This window comes from Hirundo rustica, chromosome 3, assembly GCF_015227805.2.
Source record: "Hirundo rustica isolate bHirRus1 chromosome 3, bHirRus1.pri.v3, whole genome shotgun sequence".
Taxonomy (NCBI): Eukaryota; Metazoa; Chordata; class Aves; order Passeriformes; family Hirundinidae; genus Hirundo; species Hirundo rustica.
In genome coordinates, this window is record NC_053452.1 from 53,823,430 (window position 1) to 53,850,948 (window position 27,519).

General features: G+C 43.3%; 1 protein-coding gene across 6 annotated transcripts in view; it reads left to right on the forward strand.

Annotated features, from left to right (window-relative positions):
- Positions 1–27,519, forward strand: part of PHACTR2 (phosphatase and actin regulator 2) — a 133,180-nt gene that overhangs the window by 44,700 nt on the left and 60,961 nt on the right. For 2 of the 6 annotated variants that reach the window (XM_040058260.2, XM_040058263.2), the window contains exon 1: positions 12,518–12,645. The exons of the other annotated variants lie outside the window; for them this stretch is intronic. In XM_040058260.2, the coding sequence (XP_039914194.1) occupies positions 12,603–12,645 (43 nt within the window). In that variant the 5' untranslated portion in view covers positions 12,518–12,602. Of the gene's footprint in view, positions 1–12,517; positions 12,646–27,519 lie in introns of those variants that run through there. 6 annotated transcript variants of the gene reach the window in all.

A 27,519-nucleotide genomic window follows, 5' to 3' on the forward strand; every position in this document is an offset into this window, starting at 1 on the left:
TAATTTGTCCCTTAACCAAAAGGTGATCTTTCTTAAGGGCTGCTGTAGAAAGGAAGATGGTTTTTTCTCTGTATACATTATTAAAAAATCTAAAAAGTGCTCTGTGCTTTCCTCAGATGTTAATCTGCTTACTGCCCTCTGATTTATGTTCAGTATGTCAGGATAATGGGGATGGAAAGCACAGGACACACTTCTTGGTTGCATAAATACATTGTAAAACATTCTGAAAGTTCTCAGTCTGTCTCCAGCAATGGACCATTAAATAAGAGAAATAAACATAGAAAGGACCATTGACCTGACCTCCACATAATTTACTTTATGACTGCCAGCTACATTCACAGATTTACAGGCACTGGGTTTTATCACCATGTGTGAGTCAAGGTTGTGGTTCATAATTACTGTGCAGTTCATGGGAAACTGTGAAGACATCTTGTGTTGTATTTTAGTAGTTTAAGTGAGTGGGATCTGTGCTTGAGAATGCTTCAGGGTGCCCCTTGTTCTGCTCCATCACTATGTAGGTGAGACTTTTTATAGACCTCTGCTTACTGATTTTGGGGGAAACAGCTTTTTACTGTGGCACACAGCTAGCATACAAGGAAATGTCTCAGGTATTCTGGAAAGGGTAACTGTTTAAAAAGAGAAATGGAGTGGGTGTGGGTGTCTTATGCAGGGTACCTTTTTTTTTTTTTATCATCATCTAGCACAGTTCCCCAAGTGACTTTACAGAAAATAATGCCAAGCCCGATTTTGTGGGTCATACCCCACAACAAAATGCGTTTGTCTTCCATGCAGAGAGCCCAGTACAAGCTATTTGCAGTGCACATGAAGGCACTCCTGCATGGCATGGGGCTGTGCCTTGCACCCACATGAAGTTTTAGAGGGAGTTGGGCATTGCTTCCTGGCTCCCGGAGCTACCAGGGACCATGGAAGGGACCACGAGGGCCCCCCAAGTAGGTCGTGTTTTCAGAAATGCGTATTTTCTTCCTTTCACAAGGGGTCTTCTTGGGTTAATGTTTTCTACAGTCAAATACTTGCAAAATGCACTGTGAAATTAAGTCCTTTTTCTCCCAGTAGGTGACACACCAGCAAAGGTCTTATTACTGGTTCTCCCACATCAGCTTTGCTGTTTCTGTACTGGGATGTAATTCAGTGAGCCACAGAACCATGAAAACATCTGATGTACGATTTCTTTTAAATGGATTTTTCCTCACAGAGAAGCTATCTTCCTGGGCATTTCTTCTGTCAGCCCAATTTAATTGGATTGTAGTAGAAAACAATAATATTACATTTACAGTAGCTTTAAAAGTCTATGCATTTCTGCCCCTGTAGCCCATCTGGCTCTGGTGTTGCTGAATTTTAATTTAATGAATTTTTTTCATTTGAACTAACTAAATTAACATTGCTGCATTAACAATCTGCTGTATTAAAAAAGCAGATTGGAAAAATGTGTAATATTGATGTTTCATCTTGTTAAAAGCACTTTTCCCAAGAACCACTTTTGCCTTATTTAATATAATTGTTTTAGTTTCCTTATGTGTGGGTTTGCAACCGAATGAACCTGAAATAAATCAGGACAAAAAAGAACCCCAGCACTAGCGTGGTTAAAGCATGCTGGGCTCCCCTGGCCACCAGCAAGTCAGCGAATGACACACGAGGATTTAAATAGCAAAATGAGACTCAGAGATTGACACTTGATTTATACAATCACCGTGTAAAGACCAAATGCCACGCACACAGGAGGAGCTGGAGGCCAACCTCCCCAGGCTTTCTGTCTCACTAAAAGCAGCCCTTACCAGGGAGATGCTAGCAGGTTACCAGATGAGAATTCTGCTACAGCACCCTGGAAAGGGTGCAAAAGCCAACCCTTTTCAGCCCTACCTATGCACAGCCATGCACACTTGGTCATACAGAAGTTAAAAAGGGATGATAAGTTTCCCAACATCAAGGATGGCTTTAGGAACAAGGGGTGTGTAAAACCTCTGGCAAAGACAGCTACCTCCAATCAGCTGCTTCTGAAGGTTCAAAACCAAACCCCAAACAAGTGCTTGGGAGGGCAGAGAGGTGCATGGTGTGCACCTTAGCATGAAATTGGATCTGATGGTATCTTTGAACCAGTCATACCTTTCTGACATTGCACAGCCACCAAGGCCAGCGCCCACAGAACACATTCCCGTTCTGGAGGTGCTGTGAATCTGTGAGGAGCTGTGAGCTCTGCCAGCCTCGCTTGCTTGCCTCTGGCTGCTCTTTGTGACCCCTGTGGATCCTCTTCATGAAGGGCGTTGTGGGGAGCTGGGGCAGGCACATAGGTGGAGAAGAAGCAACCTCAGTCAGTGCTCTGCTGGTGCTGGTGTGTCTCTGCAGCCATCCAGACCATGACAGAGCCAGCAGGGAGGAGACATCGCTTTCCTGTTAAAACCCTGGGGAATGCAGGTAGAAAGGGGGGTGCTGCACCAGCCCTACTCCTTGGAAAAGTGACAGTGTGTGCATTTCACTGAGAGCCAAGAACTGCAAGCGAAAGCCTCAAATCTGCAGGGAAGACAGTCTGCACAAAAGCAGGAGATTCATTTTATGCCTTTGTTTTGGACACTTGTAACTGGTTGCGGGCTTTCTTACAGATCAGCAAAGATGTAGGCCAAGCACCACAGCTATAATCATGGCAGGTGCAAAAATAATCATGGAATACCTTGGACTGGAAAGGACCTCTGAAAAGTCATCTAGTCCAACCCCCCTGCAATGAGCAGGGCCATCTTCAGCTAGATCAGGTTGCTCAGAACTCTGTCCAGCCTTAAATATTTTCAGGGATAGGACACGTACCAGCTCTCTGGGCTACCTGTTCCAGTGTCTCACCATCCTTACAATGAAGGATTTCTTCCTGATATGGAATCGAAACCTACTTCCTTTCAGATTCAAGCCATTGTCCCCTTACCCCATCTCCACATACTCTTGTGGAAAGTTCCCTCTCAGCTCTTTTGTAGGTCCCCTTTAACGTACTGGAAGGTGCTATAAGGTGTCCCTGAACCTTCTCTTTTCCAGGCTGAACAACCCTAGCTCTCTCAGCCTGTATTCACAGGAGAGGGGCTCTAATCATCTACATGGCCCTGCTCTGGACTTGTTCAAACAGGTCCATGTCATTCATGTGCTGAGTGAGTCACAGTAATCCAGCTGGGGTCTCACCAGAGCAGACAAAGGGGATTTTCCATGACAGAAAACTGTCCAGGGCCAGGACAACTGCTTTGTAGCATCTGAAAGAAGCAGGCAAACGAATAGGAGAAAGAATCTGCCAATGAGGAGTGCAGCTGAGCAGGATGCCCTCACTCCTTTTGTAGCACACTCCCTCCTCCCATCACCCCAAATGAAACGTGGAAATGGTACCTTGGGGATAACAACACTTCCCTAGGACCAGCAAGAGGTGCTCACATGCTATAATAATAGATGCTGTGTAAGTGCTGCAGATGGAAAGTGGATATTGGCTCAGTATTTGCAAAATGGGAATAATAAGCCCAGGCCTTCCAGAAGACTGTTCGGCAAGTGTGGTGCAGGAAAGAACATCCACCAGCAGCTCTTTATTCTGTTACTCTGCAGCCACTGATGAACTAAGTGTACGGTGTCTTGCTGTGAAGAATAAGTGGAACAGACACGGGGAGATGTCTGACATATATTTTGAGGTGTATTTAATATTGTAGTGCTTCCGGATTCCACTAGCATGCTAGGGGTTTTGGCCTCAAACCAATGTTTGCATCAGTACCATGTGTCTCTGGAACAGCAGTGCTTACTTTAGGGCTGGCTATGAAAATAGTTTCCATTATAACCCCTTGTTTTCACATGCTTCTTTTATTTTATTTTGAAAATCCTCTTTTGAGTAAAAAATTTCCATCTGTATCTTTGCCAAAAGGTGAAGTTTTTCCCCCTTCTTTTCCTTCAGCTTGGAGGGAGAATCTTTCAGATATTTTTGAGTCTTGGGAGAGTGGAAAAAATGCATTTTCCCAGTAGGATAAAAAAAGTCCACATTTTCACAGTAGTAGAAACATACGGTGAAAGGAAACCAAAGGCTGAAACTCGCATTTTGATCCAGATATTTCTGTAGTAAACCAGCTTCATAGGGAAGGACTTTGATTTGCCAAAGGCAGAGATGATTCTGATTTTTGGCAGTTAGTCAGGCATGGGCCCAGGTTTGAAACTTTGCTGGCATTCAGGATATTGTTCAAGGTAGTGTCTTTACAGCTGGCCATTTAAAGAGAAAAGAGCCAGTCCCCAATGGCCTTCTGTCCTTCAGAGCTAATTATAGTCCAGCAATACATTTGAATTCATTCTAAAATCTAATTGAATGGAGAGGAACTAGAAGAACACCGGTGTCAAACATTTTCAAAATGTTTTCTCAGTTCTCACTCAAGTCAGCAAGAGCAAATGGATGTTGTTGAAGTCTTGGGCAGGCTGATGCACTTGAAAAGGACCAAAGTGCACAAGGTATGCACGCACCACCGGCTTGAGCAAATGAGAAATTTCATTCAATACGCCTGCCAAAATTTTTGTTGGATGTCTTCTCCCCTCCACCTAGGCTAGGAAGCATCAGTGCAAAACTCTGCTGTACTATGTTAGTTACACTGAATTGGTTAATAAGCAGAAAAGAAAAATGGACAAAGAAAGGGAAAGGGAAAGGAAAGAGGTAGGCATGTAACCATCATGCTGAAGAGTGATCCTGCGTTCCTGTGCTGCCTCCTATTACTGTTTTCTCCTGTTGAGAGCTGTAGTGGATACATTACTGCTAAGTCCCCTCCGTGTGTTCCAGAAAATACACAGGATCTGAACAACTTTGGGGCTGATGATACTGTTGTGACCCTCAGTTTCATATTTTCTGGCTCTTTTGGAACTTCTAACTAGGCAGCCTGCACATTTCATTAAACCTTTTGCTTTCTGCCATTCAAAACCTGCTCCAAGTGTACATACTTTTGGCAAAGGCATCCAAAATGATGTGTTTATTTTGCTTCAGTGCCAAAAAGCAGAGATTCATTAAGGAGCTTGGAAACATAGAGGAAAAGCCACAGCCAGCAACCACCACACGTGCTCTGACGAGCAGAAAGCTGTGTTTTTCTGAGGAAAATGGTCAGTGCAGCTGGATCAGTATCATGGCTGCCTTCCTTGAAGTGAGGAGACACTGCTGGACAGGCTGGAGAGCACAGAAGTTCTCCTGGAGAGCTGGGCTTTGCTGCAGCAGCCAGAAGGCAGCCAGGGGCTGCTGTTAGGTCCAGACGCGAGAGAGAAAAAATGCCCAGGGGGAATTGGTCCTGCTGGTAGGAGCCTTTCCTTGAAATGATGGATTAGGGACATCCAGTACTGTGGTGCTGCTCTGGTGAACACAATGCAAGGTGCAGCGGGCCTTGAGAGAAGAGGTGGGAGAGGAAAGGTGGTGACCTGCAGTAAGAATAGGCCTCCAGGTGCCTTTAGCAGCACTGCTTCATTTTCTCTGCTGGGGACATGCCAGCTTGTATCAGTAAGGGGGCCTGTTCATTCTGTTTATTGTGGCTACCGATACAAACTTTAGCCACAGCTAAAGCCTTTGAAAACCTGGCAGAAACCCGACTATTGAGGAACTCTACACTCCAACGTGTCATTGTTACGCCACTGTTTTCTTCTTCCCCAGTGGCTTGAACTAGGACAGGCAGAATGCTATTTATAGTTTCTAATGTAGTCCTTTTTTCGTCTTTCATCATAAATCTGGAACCCTGGACAAAATTGAAATCTGGTGACAAACACACTGTTGATTGGAAAATGTCTGATGGTTACTTTCTGCCTGGAAAGGAAATTCTGTCCTGTGCTGTCACTGTGCTGTCACACAAGAGGAGGTGCTGGGATCCAGGAGTCAGTGTGAAGCAAAAAGGAAATGGTCGTGTATGAAGTACATTAATATCAAGAGTTCTTGCAACTAACAGTCAGAAACATGTAGGAGCGTTTTTGAAAATCCAAGGTTTAAAATTTAAACCAGGACTGTGGCATTTGCATTATTAAGCATTGGGGTGGGACCTTACAGACTTTGGGCAATATTCCATGTCACCTACTGGGGGGTTCTTCACCTGTTTTTCAGGAATATCTGATTTAGGCTCAGGCACATAATGTGATCCAGTATGCCAGCTCCCCTTGATGCTTTAAAGTAAAACAGAAGGTAGCTTTTGCCAGCATCAAATGAGCACTACTTAGCCCTTCTTAAAGAAGGCAAGAGTCTCAGCCTGAAGAGCACACATTTCTTATATTAGTTTTAAGTAAATTCAAATTAAAAAAAAAAAACAAAAAACCACCACTTGTGTCAGATGGGCCTGATTAATTTCTCGTTTTTAACTTTCATAACATTACACAAGTAGTTTTCCACAATCTGCACTGCACCACTTCTACTACCTATATCAGAAGTCTTTAGGCAGCTGATAATTTTTAAAACAATAGATGTGAAACTAACAGTACTCCAAATAATTAGTGAAGTACTCTGAGCCTGTGAGAAAATGAAGGTTCCTGCACTGGCCAGGCTTGATGAAGCAAAGCAAGGGAACTGACTCCAGATCATCACAAGCAAAGTAAACAAACATTAGCAACAAGTGTGGAATGGAGGGAAAGGTCTAAAATCTCAGAGGGACTTAAAGTTTTAGAATTTGCCTTTAAGGAACGTTAGAGAAAAGGAAACACCTTTAAAAGATATTGTGGAACAGAACGGGCTGGGGATGAAGCATGTAGAAATTGAAATGTAGGAAGAAAGCGCAGTGGGGGCATAGGGCAGTTTCTGCAGTGGAGGATTATGCACAGGAGAGATCTGCTCTTCATGACTCACTAAATATTTGTGTTGGGACCATTTTCTTTCTATTTTCTGCCTTTCAACCACATACAGTATGTAAATTAATTTAAAAGTCCAGTGTGTACAGTATCACAGAAACTGCAATCTGTTGTTAAAATGACAATGGAGATTTTTCAACATACTCGCAAATGTTCAAGTCTGTAGAAGTCATTCCCAGAACAACTTGCTAAGCAGTTACTTAATATAGGAAAGAGCAATTTTAAGTTAAAGGGTACAGTGAAAGAAAGCTACAGATCAGATGATAAAACCGCACAAGTAGATCCGTAAGCATTCATTACTAACCATTTAAAACCATGTTGATGTGGTTTTATGCAGGTTTCCTCCAGGCACAGGTAAAACCCCTGAGTCAGAGAGCACAAAGAGAGGCCCACAGCTGAAGGCACCTAGCACAAAGCCCGGGTCATAAATTATTGAACTCCTGTTGCCATGAATTGTTTACCTGCTTTCCAGTGTTCAAAACTGGTTTGCAAACCATTATGGTGAATAATTTAGAGTAGCAAACAGGTTTGTAAGTGCAGAATCTATTTGGAGATAATTTGTGAGCAGAAAGAAAACCAGTCTGTGCCAAATCCCCAGGAATGGGTTTGACCAGCTGTGCTGTTTTTCCTCCTTCTAATTGCAAAGATCTAGTAAGGATAAATAAGAACAGACATTCAAACAGGAGTCAAGATCACCTGAACACTAAACAGTCTGAGCCCTTCAGATCCTTCATAGGTAACAGCCTTGCTACCCATCACCCAGTGCAATCTTAATGTGAACAAGCAAATCTCATCCAAAAACTGTCTGCTGTGTGTTTTGATCAGAATAACCCTTGTTTGCATATTAACTCCTGTGACCCGAAGTTCAGAAACCTCATCTTCCAAGTTTAGAGACTGAACTACAGGAGCTCCTCTCAGTTCTGCATAGCTGCCTTCCATTCTACTACGTAGACAGTATATGTAATGGGGGTTTTTGTGGGAGGAAGACGGGTGATGATCACTCACAAAAATAACAGCCTCCTCTTAAAGGAAGGTTTCAAGTTCTTTTTTCTTTCCATGTACTTGGTAGGTGACACTGGTGAAGACACAGCATTGCTAAGCCATTAAAAGTAAAAAAGAGAACACATAAAAATATTTTTAAATGTTTTAAACGAGACAGTATTCTGGGGTTATTGGAAAAGTCTCTGGTTATTAAAAGGAAATGGCCCTAAATTCCTGATATGATACCTGCACAATCCATGAATATGGCCTATGATTTGGTTTTGACAGTGCCTGTTTAAGAACTGCATTTGATTTCACAGAAAACAGAACTAGCTTTTTGCTCAACCACAGCTGATGTTTCAGTCTCAAACAAAGAGACTGCGGTGGTACCCTCCCCTAATAACTGCAGGTTCTCTACTGGCAGGTGCAAATTCAATGTCATTGTGACAAACCTTACTGTGACCGTGACTAAAAAAACGACCTAGCTCGTGTTTGCTCCATGCCACAATCTTTGCTTTGTTTGTTGTACCATTCAGCTCTGCAGCCTGCCAGTACTGCTCGTCTTCCAGCAGTTCTGCACCCTGGCAGGAGTTGTGAGTGGGTGGACCACAGAAGAAATTACCTGTTTGTATCATTTCAGCTCTGGACTCAGTGCCATCCTCTTGGTTTTTCTTAATAAGCACCTGGAAAAGAGCCTTGTCCTGTTATGTTTGCCAGTCCTGGGATTAAATGTGATAGACCCACCTCAAAGCTTCTGTTACATTTAGGACCATAAATTAATCTCGGTAACTGAGAGAATAGTAACATAATTTCGCCTTTCTAAAACGCCTCTTTACACGAGCCTACAGAACTGTAAAGGCTGGGCATCAACAACCTACAAGCTGTAAGTCATCTATCGCCATCCATCATCCCAGTATAGGAAACACGTTGAAATAGACCTGTCCTGGATGTTTTATTGAGGGGAAGGAATTTACCCTTTCATATGTGAGGTAGATTATTGTGTGTGTTATGTCATTCTGACTTCAGAAAAATTTGGGAGTTTTACATCATCTTCCATGAAGAGATCTCGTATCATCCATTTCAACAAGTGAGACATTCTAGTTCTACTGACACTTCTGAAATTTCATGAAGAGGCTATTTTTTTCCCTTTGGGTGGAATATTTCAGTTCTTGAGGGTTGGCAGAATGTCTTTTAAGAGTACTCTCTACGGTACTCAACACAGTAACTTTGGGCAAGAAGAGCAGGGCTGTGTGTGTAACATGAAGCAATCAGACATTATTATTCGCACTGAAATCTCAAATCTAACTGGGACACAGGTTCCAGGAACCCCATTGATGCTATTGTGTCAGAACAGTCTGGCATGACTTACTGGCACCTCTTGTACCCATCAGCTGAACCGCTGCTTCACCATCTGATGGAAGACACACATATTTTAGCATCTTTTTGCAGAATTTCCTTCAACATGAGACTAGCCCTGGATAAAATGGTCATGAAACTTTTAATCTTGAAATTCTCACTTTAATCTTCCCCTGCCTGTTTTTGCTTTGCTTGGAATTGTGGGTTTCCAGAAACCCCAGAAGACTAAAATACTGCAAAATCCTTGGAAGTCGGTTTGTGTGTCTTCTTCTCTAAGTTGTTTAGAAGCAAAGTGAAATATACAGCCTAAGCTATCATGAGATTATCTACACCCTAAAAAACAAATATACCAAATAAAGGTGTATTTTATCTACGTAATTGCAATCTCAAATCCCTGCTAGAATCATTTGTTATATCCTTAAATTTTCAACTGTTCTAAATGCTGACTGTCAACATGGCAAGAAATTTAATGCCCAGATGAGAACACCTCTATCATACTGCAGATTGAAAGTCTACAGACAACCAAATATTAAATATGGGTATTTCGTGTGGATGCTCACATGTGAATGTCAGTAGGATGTTATATTCCCTTCTGTGTGGAGGCAATTGCATATATATAGCTCTACATATGAGAAGTGTAATATCTCTTTCAGCAGCCCAATTTCCCTTACCATTCATAGAGACGAAAGTTGCCACCATCAATTAACTTAGGAAGAAAAAGACAGAAACAAACACAACAACTAAACAAACAAACAAAAAATCGTAACTACTTCAATTACATGAAGGATGTGGTAACTGAATTTCATTTATTTAGCTCAAGAATTGACTTTGAAGACTTTATTACTTCACGTGACTCATTGCAGACAGATGGTATACACTTTTGCATTGTAAACTGGGCTTTTACGCAGGAGGGGAACACAATTTCCTTTGATAAAATTAATGAGATTCACCAGAGGCAGACAGGAACACTTTTATGTTCCTGTTTACAAGTGACTCCAAAGAGGTAACTCAAGTTTCTCAAAACAAGCCCTTTAAAAATAATTTTTCAAGGTAAGAAAAATGAACGTGCCAAATTGCATGCGAAAAAAAAAAAAAAAAAAAAGGTCCTGAGAAAATAATTGCAGAAGTTGTCTATACAACAAGATGCCCTTCTGGAAGCCTCTGCTTGGGTTGACAACGGGGCCATTAGGCCATCTCCCGTGCCCTTGGCTCCCACTGCACAATTCAGCCTGGTTCTCTGCATAAACCCCACTTGGTTGTCTTCAACACTGTGCTTTGTGTGGAACCTGGATTTGGGGGTGTCAGACAAAGAGTCCTTCCTTCAGTGCTTGAACATCCAGGAGTGTTGCAATGCTCTTTCCTTGCAAGGGCACTGTTAAGTTAAAATGCAACATGTCTGTCTTTCCCAAGTGCGGTGGCTTTTTTTCTCACTTTTTGTTGGAGACTTATCTTCGAATTCCATCTTATCTTGTGGATCTCTTTCCAGCTCTCTCACATCACACAGCATCTTTTTAATGGACAGACAACAACACTGAATATGGGACAGCACTTTTTGTCTGATGAAAACACAGCAATGTAATGGAATTTCTTCCTACCCTTTTCTACTTGCACAGCTGTATGTACATATTAGTCCCTTTTCTACAAGCACTAGCTCTCTAGGAGCTCATGTTGAATTTTTCCAAGCTCCTATATGGAGTGACTTTCAAAGATACATTCCTTGGCCATGTAGGTTCTGTTGTTCCATCCTGCAAGTCTGACTTTTTTTTCCTCTTTTTGACCCTATTAAAGCTTACTTGTTTGAAAAAACTGAGTTTATTAAATAATCCAGATAACTCTGTGACTGCCTTGTTCTCATTATCACTCTGTTAATATTTACTCTCTAAAATTGCTGCCAGTGGTGATTTATTTAGTCTTTTTAAAGCTGTTTGAAATAATACTTCTCTAGATTCCTGATGAAAACTCTGAAGAGCCTCCCTGCAGCTCACCAATATAAACTTCCTCATTAAATGCTAGTGCTGCTTGGACAATTGATCTGCTTTTCATTTAGTTCTTCATCTGCTTGTGCTTTATTAATTTTGTGCTGTAGTCACTTTTTTTTTCTCTTACTAAATCAAGTACCTAGCAGAAGTCTATTACACTCGAGCCTCTGGCAATTTAATGCATAATCATATAAAATGAGGAAATAAAAGAGCTAATTACTAGGACCTATTTTCTATTAAAAAAAAAAGGTGAAGACTAGCATTTGCTGTATTCTCCATGTATTAGCTGACAGTCACAATTCTTCTGCCTACCACACAGGCAGCAGCTACTTCTTGTGCTCCTTTTGTGTCCTTGTTATGGGCCCCACACTAGCACACTTCTCCAACTCTTGAAACACCACCAAAGTGCCAAGTCATACAAAGATCAGCTGGCCAGACATCACTTCAACCCCTGCAGGATTTTCCTCTAGGATTTCCAGACCACTGGGAAATGGTAACTTCACCATGTCTTGCTAATAGATGTTCTTTAGGTGGGCCTCAAGTGTCCTTCTGTGATATGTGTGCATCTCTCTTCTTAGATACTGCATAGTAATAGCTATTGGATGCTCAGGGTTTTTTTGTTTTTTTTTTTTTTTTTTGGGGGGGGGGCGGGGAGGGGGGGAGAAGACGACTTTTTTTTTCTCTATTTTTTCACCAGTGGTAACAATGTCTGTTTTCCCCGTGAGTTTGGATAATTGATTCTGTCCCTTCTCGTCACCTGTTACGGCAGAGCGCTGCCTGGATACCGCTGCCTTTGACTGTTTCCTTTGTTTCAAAACTAAAAGTAGTCCTGTCTTCGATTATGTACCTGTGTGTGCAGCGAGGGTCGGGCACTTTTCCGGACCACAGCCACAGCCAAACGAGCCTGGTCAGGATCCCATGCCCTGCCCCGGGCACTCCTCTTCCACTCGTGGCCGCGGCGCAGCCCTGAAAACTGCTCCCAGCAGTAAAGCACCTCAAGCAGGGCGATGGGATCGCTCCCTGCGGCTGCCTCACGTTTCCCCTGTACTTTCAGAGGGCATGAGAAGGGGTGGGAATAACTCCGCGTCTGGACTAACTGGTGTCTTTCTTTGTGTTTTTGTGTGGGTTTTTGTTTTTGGTTTGTTTGTTTGTTTGTTTTAATTTATTAAAGACCGCTGCGGTCCCGGCGCTGCCCCGCGCGGGGCCGGTGCGGTCCCGGCGCGCAGCCCCCGCCGGGCGGGGCCGAGGCGGGGCCGGGGCGGAGCGGGGCGGGGGCCGGGGGCCGGGGCCGCGGCGGCGTCCGGGCAGCTCGGCGGGATGACAGGCAGCAGCCGCCGGCCCGCAGCCGGAGCGGCCGCCCCCCGCCAGCCGGCGGGGAGCGCGGGCCCGGCCAGCACCGGGATGTCCCCTCGGGAGCAGCCGCGGCGGAGGCTGCGCGCCCCGCGGGCGGCGTGAGCGCCTCCCGGCCAAGCCATGGGCCAGACCTCGGTCTCCACGCTGCCCGAGCCGGCCGACGGTGAGTACCGGAGGCGGCGCGGCCGGGCCGGGGCCGGGCGGGAGAGCCGCGGTCCCGGGGCCGGGGAAGCGGTGTCCGCGGTCCCGCGGCCGCCGCCGCTGCCCCGTCCCTTCGGAGGCGGCGGAACGGGAGGGACGGCCGCTCTCCGCACCGAACTGCCCCGCTCGGCGGCCCCCGGGGGGCGAGAGGCTCCGCCGTGCCTCCCACCTCCTCCGCGGCTCGGGGCTCCTTCTTTCCCCGTTACTGAATAAAGTACGAAGGCTTCCCCTTCGTAGGGAAAGGGAAGGAGCTCTGGCACCTCGCCCAGGAGCGCGGCTAAGTAACCCGCCCAGCTGGTCGCTTTTAGCTCCGGGACATTTTATGTGTAAGCAGGCTGTTGAAAATAAATAAATAGCGTGTGAGTGGAACAGTTTCGTATTCTCCTCCTCCCCCCCACCCCAAGTAAAGCAGTCCTGGCTGTTTGCAACTTTTTGTAAGATAGTACGAGCTTCTTGGGAATGTTGTTTGGAGACGTTAGGATAACCCGGTGTGTTTTAGTTACTGGAAAACTGAGTGGATCTCTTCCCACAATAATAGGATGTAGAATCTAAATTAACTTCAGCGAGGTTTGAAGTTTCCTGCGAAAATCCTACATGCCTGTTTTTCCTCAACGCCTGTTTCCTTTATGTCCAGGAAAAAAAAAAAAAACAACAACAAAATCCTATTGTGGTCTCTAATGCTGAAGGCTGAACTTTATCCTTAATTTGCTTATTGCTGTTAATGTGGGAATGTTTTATCAAGTAGGAGACAATGCAACAAACTTTCTCTTTTCCTATTTTATTTTTCCTTCATGGCCATTTCAGAGAATAGTTTTAGTATTGACACATAATTTTCAGACAAACTCTGTTATGTTCCTAGTCACACCATCCCAGTCAAAACGTTGGAGGATTTTCTCACCTGTCAAACATTGCATGAAAGAGAAATTGGACCGTTTCCAATAAATGTTGCCATCCTGTTGAAGGTTTCACCCGGCAGCCAGTGTGTCAGGATTGTTTCGAGGTAGTCATCGGGAAGCAGATGTGAGGAAGCAGATGGACTGGTTAAAAATTTTCGTTAAACTTCCTGTACAAAAACGTGACCAAATTCTTAAGTGCAAAAGTCTATTGTGAGAGCATTTTGCCATGGGAGGGGGCCGTATCTTGACTAAGGATAACTATGTTCTCTTGGCTAGATGATAATGGATAATAATTGGGCTGAATTTCTAGCTTTACCTCAAAGAAGAAAAGTCACCGTTGAATTCTTTCCTGGTTGAAATCAAAATTTTTGATCAGGAGCAATAAGAGACAGGTATCTCAAGATCTAAGTTACGATGATGCTGCCTCAATATTGCCAAGTAAATTTTAGTTATTATAAGAGCACTGCAGTTTATGACTGGACAGTGGTAGCGCCTCTGGGAAGTTTCACAGAAGAGTGATTCCACTGCACTTTCATCGCTGTTGAAATTGTTGGGAGCGTGTATCCTCAACAAGAAACCGTAGGGGCAAATGGGTTTCTGGGTGGCATGGATTCTTGGGGGTGCACTCATTTGTTTTCTCCAGTCTGTTTTACTGACATGGTCTGGACACTTAATCCACTGTGAAGCTTGGGAGGCCCTGTCCATGTGTGATCAGGGCAGGAGAATGACTTCCACTGGTTCCTGTTCTGTGGGTTGCCTTTAGGCAGGCAGGCCTAAAATCTTCGTTGATTTCAGCGTGCCAGGCAGCTCCAAGCCATTTAAGTCTTTGACAGCTGCTAGAGATTAGAGTTGAAGGAGATATCTGTCTTGCACACGCAGGGGCTACAAATCTGTTTTAGTGCTACGGAATCAATAGTGCATTCAGATCCCCAGTGAGCCACACAAAAGCAGCTGTGAGGAGTTGCTTGCCTGTTCGCTCCCTTTTCTCCCAGCCATGCCAGCCTGGAGGGCTCAGAGTGCCCTGTGAGCCCTGCTGTGCCCCTGCAGGGCTCAGGGAGCTGTTGGCTCTGTGCAGGGGAGGGCACCACTAGTCAATCACCGCGGGGCCTTCGGGTAGGCTGGTAAAGTGAACATGGTTTGATGTAGCAAGCTAAAGTAAAAGATTTTTCCTGAAAGTCACAGAGTGACTTAGAGGAAATAAATTACATGCGCAATGCAATACTCAGGATGGACCTCAGCCAGTGTCCTGAAGAGCTCGGTGTTTAAGATTTCCTTTAAATTAAACTCTTTTACTCTTGGAAATGTAAATATATGTTGAAGTACTTAAACAGATCCAGGTCCTAGTGTCACTTTCCGATTGGGTTAAGGGCAGGACTGAGGCCTAATCATAAAATTCAGAAGTCCTTCTCGACTGGTCAAATGTAGACTCGTACCAGATGGATTAGCATGCCTATAAAGAGAGGAAGAATTTTAGATTTTCATACTCCATTGGAACTTTCTTTAGCAATACCGTCATGCTAGAGTTTGCCATCAGCTGCATGTGAGTGGGTGTTGAAGTGTTTTAGACAAGAGGATCTGGGCTTTAATCATCTCTCGTAACTGTGAGTGGTACATGGCAAAGCAGGTCTTGGGTTGCCCGGTTGGTGTCCGTAGGCTGCTTTTGCTCCTTCTCCTAGGTTACAGCTTTCTGGTCATTTAGATAGTTTTTTTAAAGCTTGTTTGTTATTTGCCATGGTTAGAAAATGTGAACAAACATCAGTCACAACAGGAGCTTGGGAAGACGGTATAGACAGTATAGATATGTAGATAAGGAAGAGCACATATTGTCCTTGTTCGTTTTCCTTCCTCTTCTCTGATTTTCCCATGCCTGGCAGGACTTGATTAATGTGCTCTCTCCCCTTCTACTGGCTGGAGTTGAGTGCTTTTGGGGGTTATCAGCCATTGTGTGCAAAAGCTATCACTTCTACTTTCTGATCTACAGCTTATCAAAGGGCAACAGAGCTGTGCACTTTTTTCAGATTGGGGGTTTTTTGGTGGGTTTTTTTGTTTGTTTGTTGGGGTTTTTTTGTTTGGTTGGTTGGTTTTTTGTGGGTTTTTTTGCCTTTTGGATTTGTTCTTTGGTAGTTCAGTACCAGCCATGGCACAGAGAAACAGAGAGCGGAGACATGATCAGCATATCGGGAAGGCAGCATTTCAAAGCAGATCTAGTTAGGTGCCAGAAGATTTTGTTGTTTCTTGAGTAGCAATGCCTTGTCAAGAATGCAATTTCCAGTAAAAACAGACCTTTTTAGTGTTCCTAGGAATAGGTCAGGCAGCTCAGCATGGAGTGTGGAGCACAAGCAGAGGGTATGGGAAGGGGTAGAACAAGTTGCAAAGGGAAGGTCCTGGGAAACTCTTGTCCCGCCGGTCAGGGCGCTCAATGAGGCCAGCTGAAGATGGGGGTCAGACCCCTGTGCTCACCTCCTGTGCCAAGGATGTGATCTGCAGGGCTGTTTACTCTGGGGTGGGAGGAGTTACTCTTCTTGCATACATTTTGCAGAAACAGAGCAAAACTGTCTGGCTTGCATTTCATCCTTTTACAGACGCACAGTTTTTTTCAAGGGCATGAAAATGTACTTCAACAGCACAGGAAAACCATTTCCCACCCAGCTCCCCCCATGAGATGAAAGCAGTCGCTGGTAGGATCTTGTTGTTTGTTGACCTTGGCACTCGGTGAAATGATTCTCATAGGTCAGAAGTGAACATGGTTCTCAGACTGCTGCTTTTCATCTCTCTTGGCTTTATGGGATTTCCTGTTCATGGACAAGGGAACAGCAGCTTCACCTGTGTCCGTGCAGAGGAATTGTAACTGCTTAACTGGGCAAGCTTGTCATAATCCTGAAATGAAATGGAAAACTAATATTTGCCTCAGCACTTCTAGGTGTTGGTAAACAAACTAAATGGTTATCCATGGAAAAATTCCAAGACTTGTCTAGTAAAAGAAGTTATTCCAGTAGTGCTCTGCCTTAGTAGCTACTTGTGAGCCTGACTGAGGGCACTGTTGTGTTGCAAGCCCTCCTGTTTCTGAGGAGTTGGACATGGAGATGCTCAGCCATAGACCTAAATTCTCATCCTGACTCAGTCCAGTATGACTCCGAATGTGCGAAAAGCCCTCAGAGAAATAATTCTTAAAGGGTTTAAAAAGGAAATTGATTTTTCTCCTCTGGGCATTTTTCCTTTCTAAAGTGGAAGAACTTTGAAACTCATTGCACTTTACAGGGAGGCATTTCAAAGCATTTACAGGTGTAGTGAACTACTCCCAACACACCTGTCAGCTGGTCATTCCAGGGTTTGCTGCACTTGAAAGAGTGGAAAGCAGAGCTATTGAGATGAAATGGCAACTTCCATTTGACATGGAGCCCCAAACAACTTGTCGACAGCCACAAAGGGTGTTCTTAGCAGAGAGCCTCATCTTCCTTATTTTTTTTTTTTTTCTGAGATTTAAATTTGTTGGGGACTTTGAGGCTGAACCCTCATAAGACTGGGAATCCTATTCTTTTTTCCCTGCTTTTTTATGCTTTTGTAAGTTATGCAAGAGTTTTAAGTACAATGTAGAGGTGTTTTCTTTTGCTGCTAAATCTCTATCCAAAGTTTTTCAGCTTTTGGGGAAACTCTTTCTTCATCCTGCCAGTGTTGTCAGATGGGACTACAGTTGTGACAGCTCTGGAATTAGGGTTAATTAAGTAAGTAATCTGCCTTAGACTTCCGGCTGATTGAGTGGACATTTTGGATGCCCAGTCAAAGGTATAAAACCCCCGTGTTTTCAGACAGAATGGGTAGCCATGAAGTTGCCTGCTACTAATGGGAACTTCAAGAGCCCTTTTTAAAAGTTGGTGCTTGTGTTTCTCGAGCTGAAATTTGAAAAGCAATGGCGACTTCTGGAAGCGACTTCTAGTCCCAGCACCATGATTCAGATTTGTGCTGATGGCGAGGATCTGCATGTAAGCATGTGGAATAAATCACTATTTATAGAGAAAAAACTGTGCACCCTTTTAAGTATAGCATGTTTATGGAATATGAAGGGAATGGAATAAATGTATGGAATATATACGTGCTGCCTCATGCTCTGCGATCCTCCAGAGCAGAGCGGTGCCCCCGCAGCTGCAGCGATTCCTCACTGCAGAGGAGGCTGCAACCTGAGCCTGCAGCCCAGGGCATGGCCGAGAACTCGGGTCTCATAAGGACGCAGGACACCGCCACGCCAGAGGGACCACGTGTGTGTGAAAACAAAGGTGTCGTGCTCAACAGGGTGGTGTCTCACCTCTTCTCCCTCTGAGGCTGCGTCACGGATGACCAGAATTTCTCCTGGTTTAGCTGCCAGGGTGGGTGACCTTTCATGTCCGGCATGCTGGCTGAGATATCTTCATGTGCTGGTGTTTGGTAGCCGCTAATCACCTGTTCGCGGCGTTAATCATCAGCTTCCTCATCTGCCATGAGGAGAGAGAGCTGCCGGGCCCGGGGCAGAGCCCTGCTCCTTGCCTATGTTTGTGTGGGGGTTGTCTTCTCGGATGACCACCCCGATACTTCCCCCAGATGAAAAGCTCCTGGAAGATCTTGTTTCCTGCTGAGCCCCCTGTGCTAAGCCCCAGTGACAACTGATGCCATGCCGCTGGATCCCAGCCACCCCTCGGATCAGTTGTCCTTCCTTCCTAGATCCTCTTCCTTGGCTTTCTTACTGCTCCTGAGTAATATGGCCTCGTCATATGGCCTTGTCCTTAGGTGGTGTTTTCTGTGACAGATTTCAAAATGCTTTCCAGTCCTTTTTATTTCATTCCTTGGTTTAAACAGGAAAACTCACCGCAAGGAAGCAGGACAGCACCTAAGATAGCCAGGAGGAAACCAAAGAGCTCTCAAATCCTCATCAGTGTTTGCACTATATCATAGTCCAGCCTCTTAAAAACAGAAAAGACTTACACATTTACATCTTTCCTTGTATGCTTTTCCTTAAAGTTGCCCTTATTCATTTTGGACACTGATGCTTTTTGAGATTTAAAAAATGTAACATTGCAGAAAAATACTTCTGAATTGATGCTGGTGTGAATTTGTTTTTCATGGAATTAATTGTTTTAAAACACAATGCTGAGGGCTCTTAATGCCTTGAGTCGACCACTGACGGATTTTTTAAAAATACTTCAGCAAACAGTCTGCTCCCAGAACTTATTTCTATCCATTGTATCAAAATTGTAACAGTGATTAGAAAAATATTTGATATGCAGAAATACCCCAACTAGCTGCCATTCAGTCCCATATGGAGAAGTTTTTTCATGTGTTGTCTTCTCTAGGTGGCACAAGGCAGATTCCTGATCCTGTTCTTTTTCTGATATGAAAGGATTGATTTTCAAGTAGGGCCAGTGCTAGGCACAGGAATAAAGAAAGGAGGTATTAGGAGGTGATGATAAAATTACTCTAATAACAGGCAGTGGTAGCTCCGGTCTGTTTTGCCCCCAGCAGATCCCAGAGAGGGAGGCTGGCTGCTGGTGTCCCTTCTGAGGCAGAAGGAACTGTGAATACAAACCATGGGCAGGGAAAGTAGGCAGATAAGGAGGGACAGTTTTTGTTAGGTTTTTTTTGTGCCCTAAAGCAAAATCAAAGAGTGACACCGAGTAATTCATATCCCCCGTCCCCTTGTACGTGAACTCTACAAGCCCTACACTGTCAAGTATATTTTAGGGCAAATGTAGAATTACAGTGGGGTCTGGAGTATGCCATTTCCTCTAGTGTCTTATGAAATGGTTCAGTAGGAACTAGGTAAGAAGATCACCATGGATATCCAGGTGATGCAAGGTATGAAGATGGACTGCTTTTTCTTCTCACTGTGTTGATCAGAATCACATCAGTAACAGGGCTGGGCGTCCTCTCTTCTGGGTTTGGAGGTTTTTTCCTGGGTCTAAGTAGTACAATATATTACAATATGTGAATAAATTTAACCTTGCCTTTTGTAGTCCACATAGTGGTTTGGACTAGCAATCAGAAGAGATCATGAAATCACCTCTGTTAGGTATATGGCAGCTCATTATTAGGAAATTTGATTTAAGAGTTGAGTTTTTTGCAAGGCTTGATACCAGGTTGCTGAGAAGGAATATGAATTTCTTCTGTCCCTGTGTTGGTTTATGAACACTCAGGAATAAAGTCTCCATCCAAAGGGAAAGTTTTATTTACCTTTTTGTTCTCTTGCTGCTTTGTACAAGTGTGATAATCAGTGTAAGTGGGAAAAAGCTAGGGAGAAATGAGAATCTGTGGCTACTCCAGCATTGTATGGAAGTATAGGGTATGCTGTCAGGTTGCATTTAAGTAGAATGAGAATGACAGATCATCAGTAGGGTTAATACAAAAACTGTGTCAATGATAGCTTTGTGAAAATGAAGTTTTGTCTGGAGAGATAAGGTCTGTGTTGCCTTTTTCTTCTCTGGTTCTTGCATTGGTTTCATATGAATTAGAATGACGTTTTGCCTAGCAGAGTTGGGCTGTGATACAGCTGTCCTAACATTTGAAACTGTATGAGCAAAACCAGTTCTGCAAAACCGGTTCTGTTCCCAAAGATCAGACTGCATTCCTCACCCCTTGGAATGGGCTTTTTTAATCAGTGTTTTAAGATGTCTTCACTCTGACCATCTGCCCAAATTGTCAGTAGATCCTCATCAGGTAGACACACTGTAGTTATTTCAGTGTTATTTAATCCTTTTTGTATTTTCTCAATCTGAATGTTTTAATGTGTTGCCCAGTAAAAGCCCAAGAATGGTGCAGAGACCTTAGATACTAGCTGGGCTTTAAAGCCTGGGCTATTGCATGATCTATGCAAACAGGTCATGTAGTTTATGATCTAGAGATAATTCACAAAAAATACCAACAATCTCTAATATTTATTGATTTTAGCTAACTTAGTGATTTGCGCAATTAGAATAACTGTGATATATGATGAAACTTGATGTTTTCACTGCTATCATAATTTGCACTTCCAGCTTAAAACATTGCTGAGAAGAGCTGGAGACACATGGGGACTCTTTTTCAGGCTTAAGAGCTTTTCTTTATTGCCGGAAGCTTCGGCTCAGAAGGTGAACGCTTGACTGGCGATTTGTCACCCCCGGTTTTATTTCTGGGGTTTGCAACATTGTTGATGCACACTTAAATGATTGTTGTTCCACTTGACCCTTTCTGCTGAGGAAGAAGACAGGGCTGGCTCTTCATGCCTTCGGCTTGCACGTAGAGCAAGTGCAGGTGAAGAGAAGGAAAGTGATGTGGATGCCTGCTTCTCTTTAGTGGTCAGATCAACGAAGTAAAATAGCATTTATTTGTCATGAATGAAATTTGGTCTGAATGCCCAGGAAACCTCATGGGAGGGAGCAGCCTGTCAGGGAAGAGGATGGTGCATTGAAGGAGCAAACTACTGCCGTGGGAGCCTGGAATCCAGAATGTGGAAGGTTCCCTGCCTGTGGCAGAGAGGTTTGAACTAGATAATCTCTAAGGTCCCTTCCAACCTCAAACATTCTGTGATTCTAAGAGCCAGGCTTTGCATTCAGCTCAGCGTGCTGCAGTCAGGTGCACCAGTGATCCTCCCTCTCAAACCAGGAGGTGGGAAGGCAGTGCCGTGTGCCAGTGTCCATGCCTGCATCCTCAGCAGACTGCAGCCTCTGCTGGCGTGTCCCAGTGTAAGTATTGTTGGGTGGATGTCTGGAGCAGTAGGAGTTCATGGGAGAGCCCCAGCTGCAGTTCCTGTAGGGGGTGAGATGCCCAGGATACATGTTCCTAGCCAGTGTTTGCCCGTGGAAAAAGCCTCAGTGTGTCATGTACGTCTCTCACCTCTACTGCTGAAGGGATTTTAGTGCTTGGGCACCTAACAAGTGAATTTCACTCAGCAGCAGCTTCCGGAGTTAAAAACACGATGTGATGTGAGTAGTAAGCGAGGGTCCAGTTTGTGACTCTTCTCCCAGTTGCTCTCCTTGCTTATAAGCCCCAGAGATCAACTTACCTGAAGCATTTATGTCATAACAAACAATCTAAAGTCACCCACGCTGAAAGCTAATCTCTGTGGGCTTTTTTTCCCTCCCTTTTTTTCCCCCCAAGATCCTGGATGAATCAACAAAGAAATGACACTTTCATTGCATGCTTTTGAAAGAGATTTAGTGGGATACAATCAAGTAATTTGAGTCACGTTACAACTTAAAGTCCCTCTAAGCTGGTGGGAAATGATTTTTAGGTACTAGATGTCTTTATGAGGAGAAAAAAACCCAAATAGTTCATTGCCAAGAAATTAGATGTGTTTAAATTATGCATTTATAATGTGTTGTATTTTATTTCATTGTTAATAATTCAGAACTGGCTGTGCATTTCCTTCCTTGTAAACTCATTCAATGTGTCTGAAGATTACTGATTTGTTTCTTGGAGTTTTATAGATTTATTGCATTTCTGAGGGGAAAGAAGTGTTGGTTTTGGCACAAATGCTAAGAATATTCTTGTTCTGAAAATGTGAAGCAGTGTTCTAGTGCACTGAAAATCTGGCCTCTTTTATGTTGATGCAGAGGAGGGTGTAGTGGTTTTCCTGCCTTACACATTTTACCACCATGCATGATTCTCATACTCTCATGAATTGTTCAAGTGATTGATAAAAAATGGAGAATATTGGTATTAAAAATTAGTGCTAAAAATCCATACGAGGTTCAAAACAACTGCAGTAAATGCAGGGTAGTTCCTGTGCTTAAATTCTTGAAGGAAAGTTCTGGAAGGCTGGTCTGACTCTTATGAGAGGACACTAGATTTTTTTTCTTGGAAAAAAAATGCTGTTGTTTATTTTTGCTTGACTATTGCTGCTTTTGATGCATAGAAATAGGGTATGGAAGAAATAAGTGAGACATAATGGAGAGTCTGTGGAAGGGAATGAACAGTAAAGTAGACAACTAAGACTATGGATGAAGTCAGTTTCTTTAGAGCTGGACAAAGACCAAAGCAGAAATGGTATATACTTTAGTTGGAGGAAAAAGTAATGACTGTAGCAAAACAAGAGCCAGCAAGAAAAAGAAAGAGATACTGACTACAAAGCGTTGCAGAAATTACCTGACTGTCACTCTGCTTGAAAAGGTTTTTGTTGGGCACCACTGTCATGTAACTGTGTCATGTTACAGGGAGAACATGATTCTGAAAAGAGGAAGAAGGTTTGTGTTGGAAAAGCCTAGGGGAATTCTCAGAAACCTGAAACTGAAAAAACAAGACTCTTGGACGCTTGCAGCAACACCTCTCTCTTGACTCTCCCCCTGCACTTCTCCTCCTGCTGATTTAATTTTCCCATTGCTACCGGAGGCAAGGGGGGGAGAAGAGGAGGAGAGCATATTTCAGCCAGATCCAGCAAGATGAACAGTGTGTTTCTGAAACATCTAATGCACCTGGAAACTCTGTAGCTTAGTTTGAAGTGCATAGTAAAAAATGTGTTGAAAGAAAAAACGGTATTTAATGTCACTATTGGATCTCTGTGATTAAGTATTTTTGAAAGAGAAAAAAAGGAAAAAAGAATGCACCTTTCTAGCTGACATCCATGAATGATGAAAAAACCTTGAGAATACAGGTTTAGGCCACTAGAAAGTATACAAAAGCTAAGCATTCTTTTCAGTACATTTTAAATCATTAACAAAAACTTGGGACTTTGCACGTTTCTCTAGTTAGTAGGAGAAACTGGACCCAAAATTTGATGTCTATCATTGCACACTGTATCTATTGCATAGACCAATTTTTAGTTTGGCAATGGCTGTAGTGGCTGCAGTTCAGCCCTGTTAAGGTATGAGCCTTTCCCAGCTGCTTCAGTGTAAAATCAGCAAGATCTGATAGCATGTAAGAAAAAAGGCCACAGATAATCGCCCTGGCACGATCTGGAAAGGTTTGTGTTGCCCAGCTCTGAAGTCTTCCATGAGTATTAATCAGTCCTGAAGATGGGTCTTGTGTGATGGTTAAATATTGTTTCCCCTCCCCCTTGCTGCAGACGGAGTATGTCAGGCCTGAAAGGCATAGAGCATGGACCTAAGTGAGCACAAGTGATTGAAGTCATGCCACGGATCTTTGTGGTTTTACCTTTCCACCAGCTGTCCTTAGGGATCTGTTTGTAGAGAAAACATATCTCTCTCTTTCTATAGCTTATTCTACATTGCATTCAGGGTTTCCTCAACCACAGAAGAGAAACATTGCAGGAAACATCACCAGAAGGTGAGATGAACCAAAAAACCAAAATAGCATTGCTATATAAAATCCTTGTTAGGTGAGTTCACTGTGATGAAGGAATCAGCTGAAGACAGATAGTGAATTATCCCATTGCTGTGGTTAATTCCTTCTTTAGCTTTTGCAGGGGAGCAGGCTCCTCAGCCCCTGCCTGTTGGTGGTTTAGCAGATAACATCATTACACCCTGACAGTGCCTGGATGGAAACGCTACTGGTTAGCATGTATGGCAACCTGTTGTTTTTTTGTTTTTTTTTTTCTCTGAGGGCCTGTATATAGCAGCAGGGCAGAGCTCAGACCAGTGTCCTTATGTCAGCAGGGAGGTGTCTGGTGGCACAGTCAAGTCTTTCTTAACCCCCTAAGAGTTGATACATGCTCTATACATATATGGGCCCAGAGGTTTCTTTCTTTCGGTTTAGATGTTTTTCTTGTTTGTGCAGTGAATTCCATGTAAGACTGAGTGGAGAGGAAAGGAAGAACAAATGCAGAGCTGCTAATTAAATTAGCCATTTCCTGAAAGCAAATAGAAGGCACTTCAGTCTAATTAAAAACTATCAGTATGGAGCCCATTCTTTCTGGTTTAAGTGATTACTTACATGTCCAGATGTCAATGCAGGGAAAACTTGCAAATGTAGAGAGGTTTTTGTCTTATTGTGTATATTTCCTTATAATTCAGTCTTTGCACCTACCATTTTTGGTGCTTTTTTTTTTTTTTTTTAAATTAATTTATTTTTTAACATATTGCAAAAAGTTTTGAGAAAAAAAATGTCCTTCTTATGCGAGGGGGAAAAAAGAATGTGTTTGAGGTGAGAGAGGAGGGAGGAAAACTGGGATAATGCTGAAATGGTGCAAGAGATGAGGCTTCAAGGAGATGGGTAGTAAAATAAGAAGTCTTTTATGAGAGCTTCCAGTAGCCCTCTTTAGTCTGGCATCTTACTGTGAAGTTAGGTGAGAAGGGCAACCATTAGTTTATTGTTGTTACCATACTGATGGCTCTTTTTGTGACACGTTTGCAGGGGCGTTTTTCTCCTACCCCAGGAATTACGAGCGACATCCCACTGAGTGACGCGCGTATGTGTGGAGTCACATACAATCACCAAAGTTTTTAGCATCAGACTAAGATTGATGTGATTATTTCGCTGTAAATGTCCTTAGAGCAATTTTCAAGGTAGCTGACAATTTTTTAAAATATTTGTCGTGTCCATGAAAATAGAGAAGCCAGAAGTCTGGTAGTAGCAATGGTTTGCGGTCGTAGGAAGGGTACATGAGAGAAGGTGAGAGATACAGCAATGCTCTTCAGAGCTCCCCAGTGGTAGAATAAGGCAGGTTTAGGACATGTGGTAGATTAAGAGTCCCTTCAATAGCAGGGATTTGTTCTGGGCCTCCCCAGTTCTGAGTAGGTGCCCTAAGAAGTAAATTGGATCCTTCTGTTTTGTGGGTACAGCCCTGCATTTTCTCCACTGTTTCTGTATTTGCCTGAAAAAAGAGCCCCTTGCATTAAACTGTATGTCAGTGAAATTAGCGGTGAGAACTCTTCCTTGCACGAAAACCTACATAATGTTTTTTAGTTACAATCCTTGCAGTATTTTCACTAATTACTCACCTGTTCCTACCAGCAGAGTTTTGTACTTGTAAAAAGAACATCCAGATACACGCAGACTATGACTTCATATAAAATTAAGATTACATTCTTTTCAACAGCTTGACTAAAGCACACCAAGGGCAGTGTTCTAGCACTGTGCTTTTAGCCCTGGCTTTATGCTCTGGCTTGTTTTAGTCATGAAATTGGTGGGTTTATTAAAATATTATGTGGAGTCAAAGGTCCTTTCTAAAAGCCAGCATGCAGGGCCATGGATTCCAGAGTATTTAGTAACGAGGCACTTCCCTCTGCATGAATAACAAGAGCCACTTCATAGTTTGTGTCTGTTTTTCTGTGCTCAGTTGCCTCCCTGGGGAGCAGGTGCTGAGCCCAGAGTGCTGCCGCTGCTGGGGAAGGGAACTGTGCATCCCCATGAGCTCCACATGCCAGGGGGCATTCCCAGCCTGTATGCTGGCCCTTTCCGTGCATAAAACTGTGCAGTATTAGTGATAAACCATGGTATTCCTAGCATATGAGCAAATTAGGCAAATACAGACTTTTGTCTTGCTCTGAGTGTGAAGAAAATGTGTGCCATAGTAATCCTTTTTTTTTTTTTTTTCTTGTTATTCATTACTTTTTTCTCCTTAACTTTTCTCAAAGCTAAACTTCCTGCAAAATTCAATTATACTCTAAAAGTCTGTGTTGGCATGAAAGATAATTAAAAGTCCACTCAAACCTTTGATTCCCACGTGGTTTAAAAGACAGAAGTTTAAAGTTAGTAGAGAGGCTGACTGAAGTGGGAAGGTGGTGTTGGTGATGGAACAGTTTGGACTGGAAGCTTTGAGGACATAGCTGAAGGTTTTCCATCCTCCTCAGAGCAAGCGTTACCTGAAATAGGATCCTGTTTTCCCTGGTACTGTGACACAATTCATGGACCCTTTCCTTTAGCTGGCAACTCCAGCATTGCTGAGCTGATTTGGCGAGGGCTGATTTACGGTGGTTCACCGGCTGGATGCTTGGCCAGGCTGCTCCTCCTCGTGCTGACATCTGTCCAAAAACTAAAGGCAGCCTTTCAAATGCAAGGCTGCATACAGCCCTCTTGTCTGGGCCATGGACATGTTCACAAATATGAAACTAAAGTGTTGTGGTTTAAGTGAAAATACTCATAGAACTGGTAGCGTCAGTGACCACTATTCATAAATGCGTGAAATGTCAAAACTTTTGTCAAAAAGCTTCTGAGTGGGATATATCTTGCATTTCTGTACTTTTCAGTTTAGTATGTTATTCATGATCCTATGCGGGAATTTAAAAAAAAAAAAAAAAAAAAAAAAAGCCAGTTAACACTTGATTTAGTTTAATTTTGTTCCTCCTGGAACAAGAAAATATTCAGTGAAGGTTAGTGGTGCTTTCCTAGAACTTTTTTTAAACCTGCGTCAGACTGTGCTGCTGTGCTTACATATATTCCTTGCATTCTTTATTTGTATTGAGATACAGATTGAGATTCCTCCTAAATACAGAAATCTTCTGTTTTCCTTATTGTGGCTTTTATGTTTCATCACAATTCCAGGTTTTTCCCTGATCTACCATAGGTCTTGTGAGCACAGCATTTGAAAGACAGTGCTTGCCCACGACAAGGAGTTGCGTGGTGTAATGCACCAGTCCCTTTTTGGGTCTCTCCTGGCGTTAAAATTACCACTCTCTCCCAAAGTTCAGCATCCAGCTAGGGTGAAAAGTGAGTACAGGGTGTAAAAATGTTGAATATGTGTGCCAAGTACTTGAATGTTAGCAAGAGTGGGAGGGCGGTTTAAGGGAAATTGTAAACCTTTTTCAAGGCAAGCAAAATGACTGAACTCTTTATAATTTCTTTTCATTTCCAAAATGTCACAGCTTCTTGCTAAGTTCAAAAACGTTACCATCATTTATTTGTAAGCTGCTTGAAGGTGCTCTTTTAAGGAATAATTATTAACCTTTCTATTTCAAAACCTGTTCTTGTACGAAGCATTTTTCACTGGAGGTGGAGTTACAAGGCAGTTTTTTTCAGTATGGCATAGAATTTTTCAGGAGGTATTTTCTGAGGGAGGTAAATTGCCAGGGGTTGCAGGAAGGCCCTGTGCTCCTTCAGTTGAG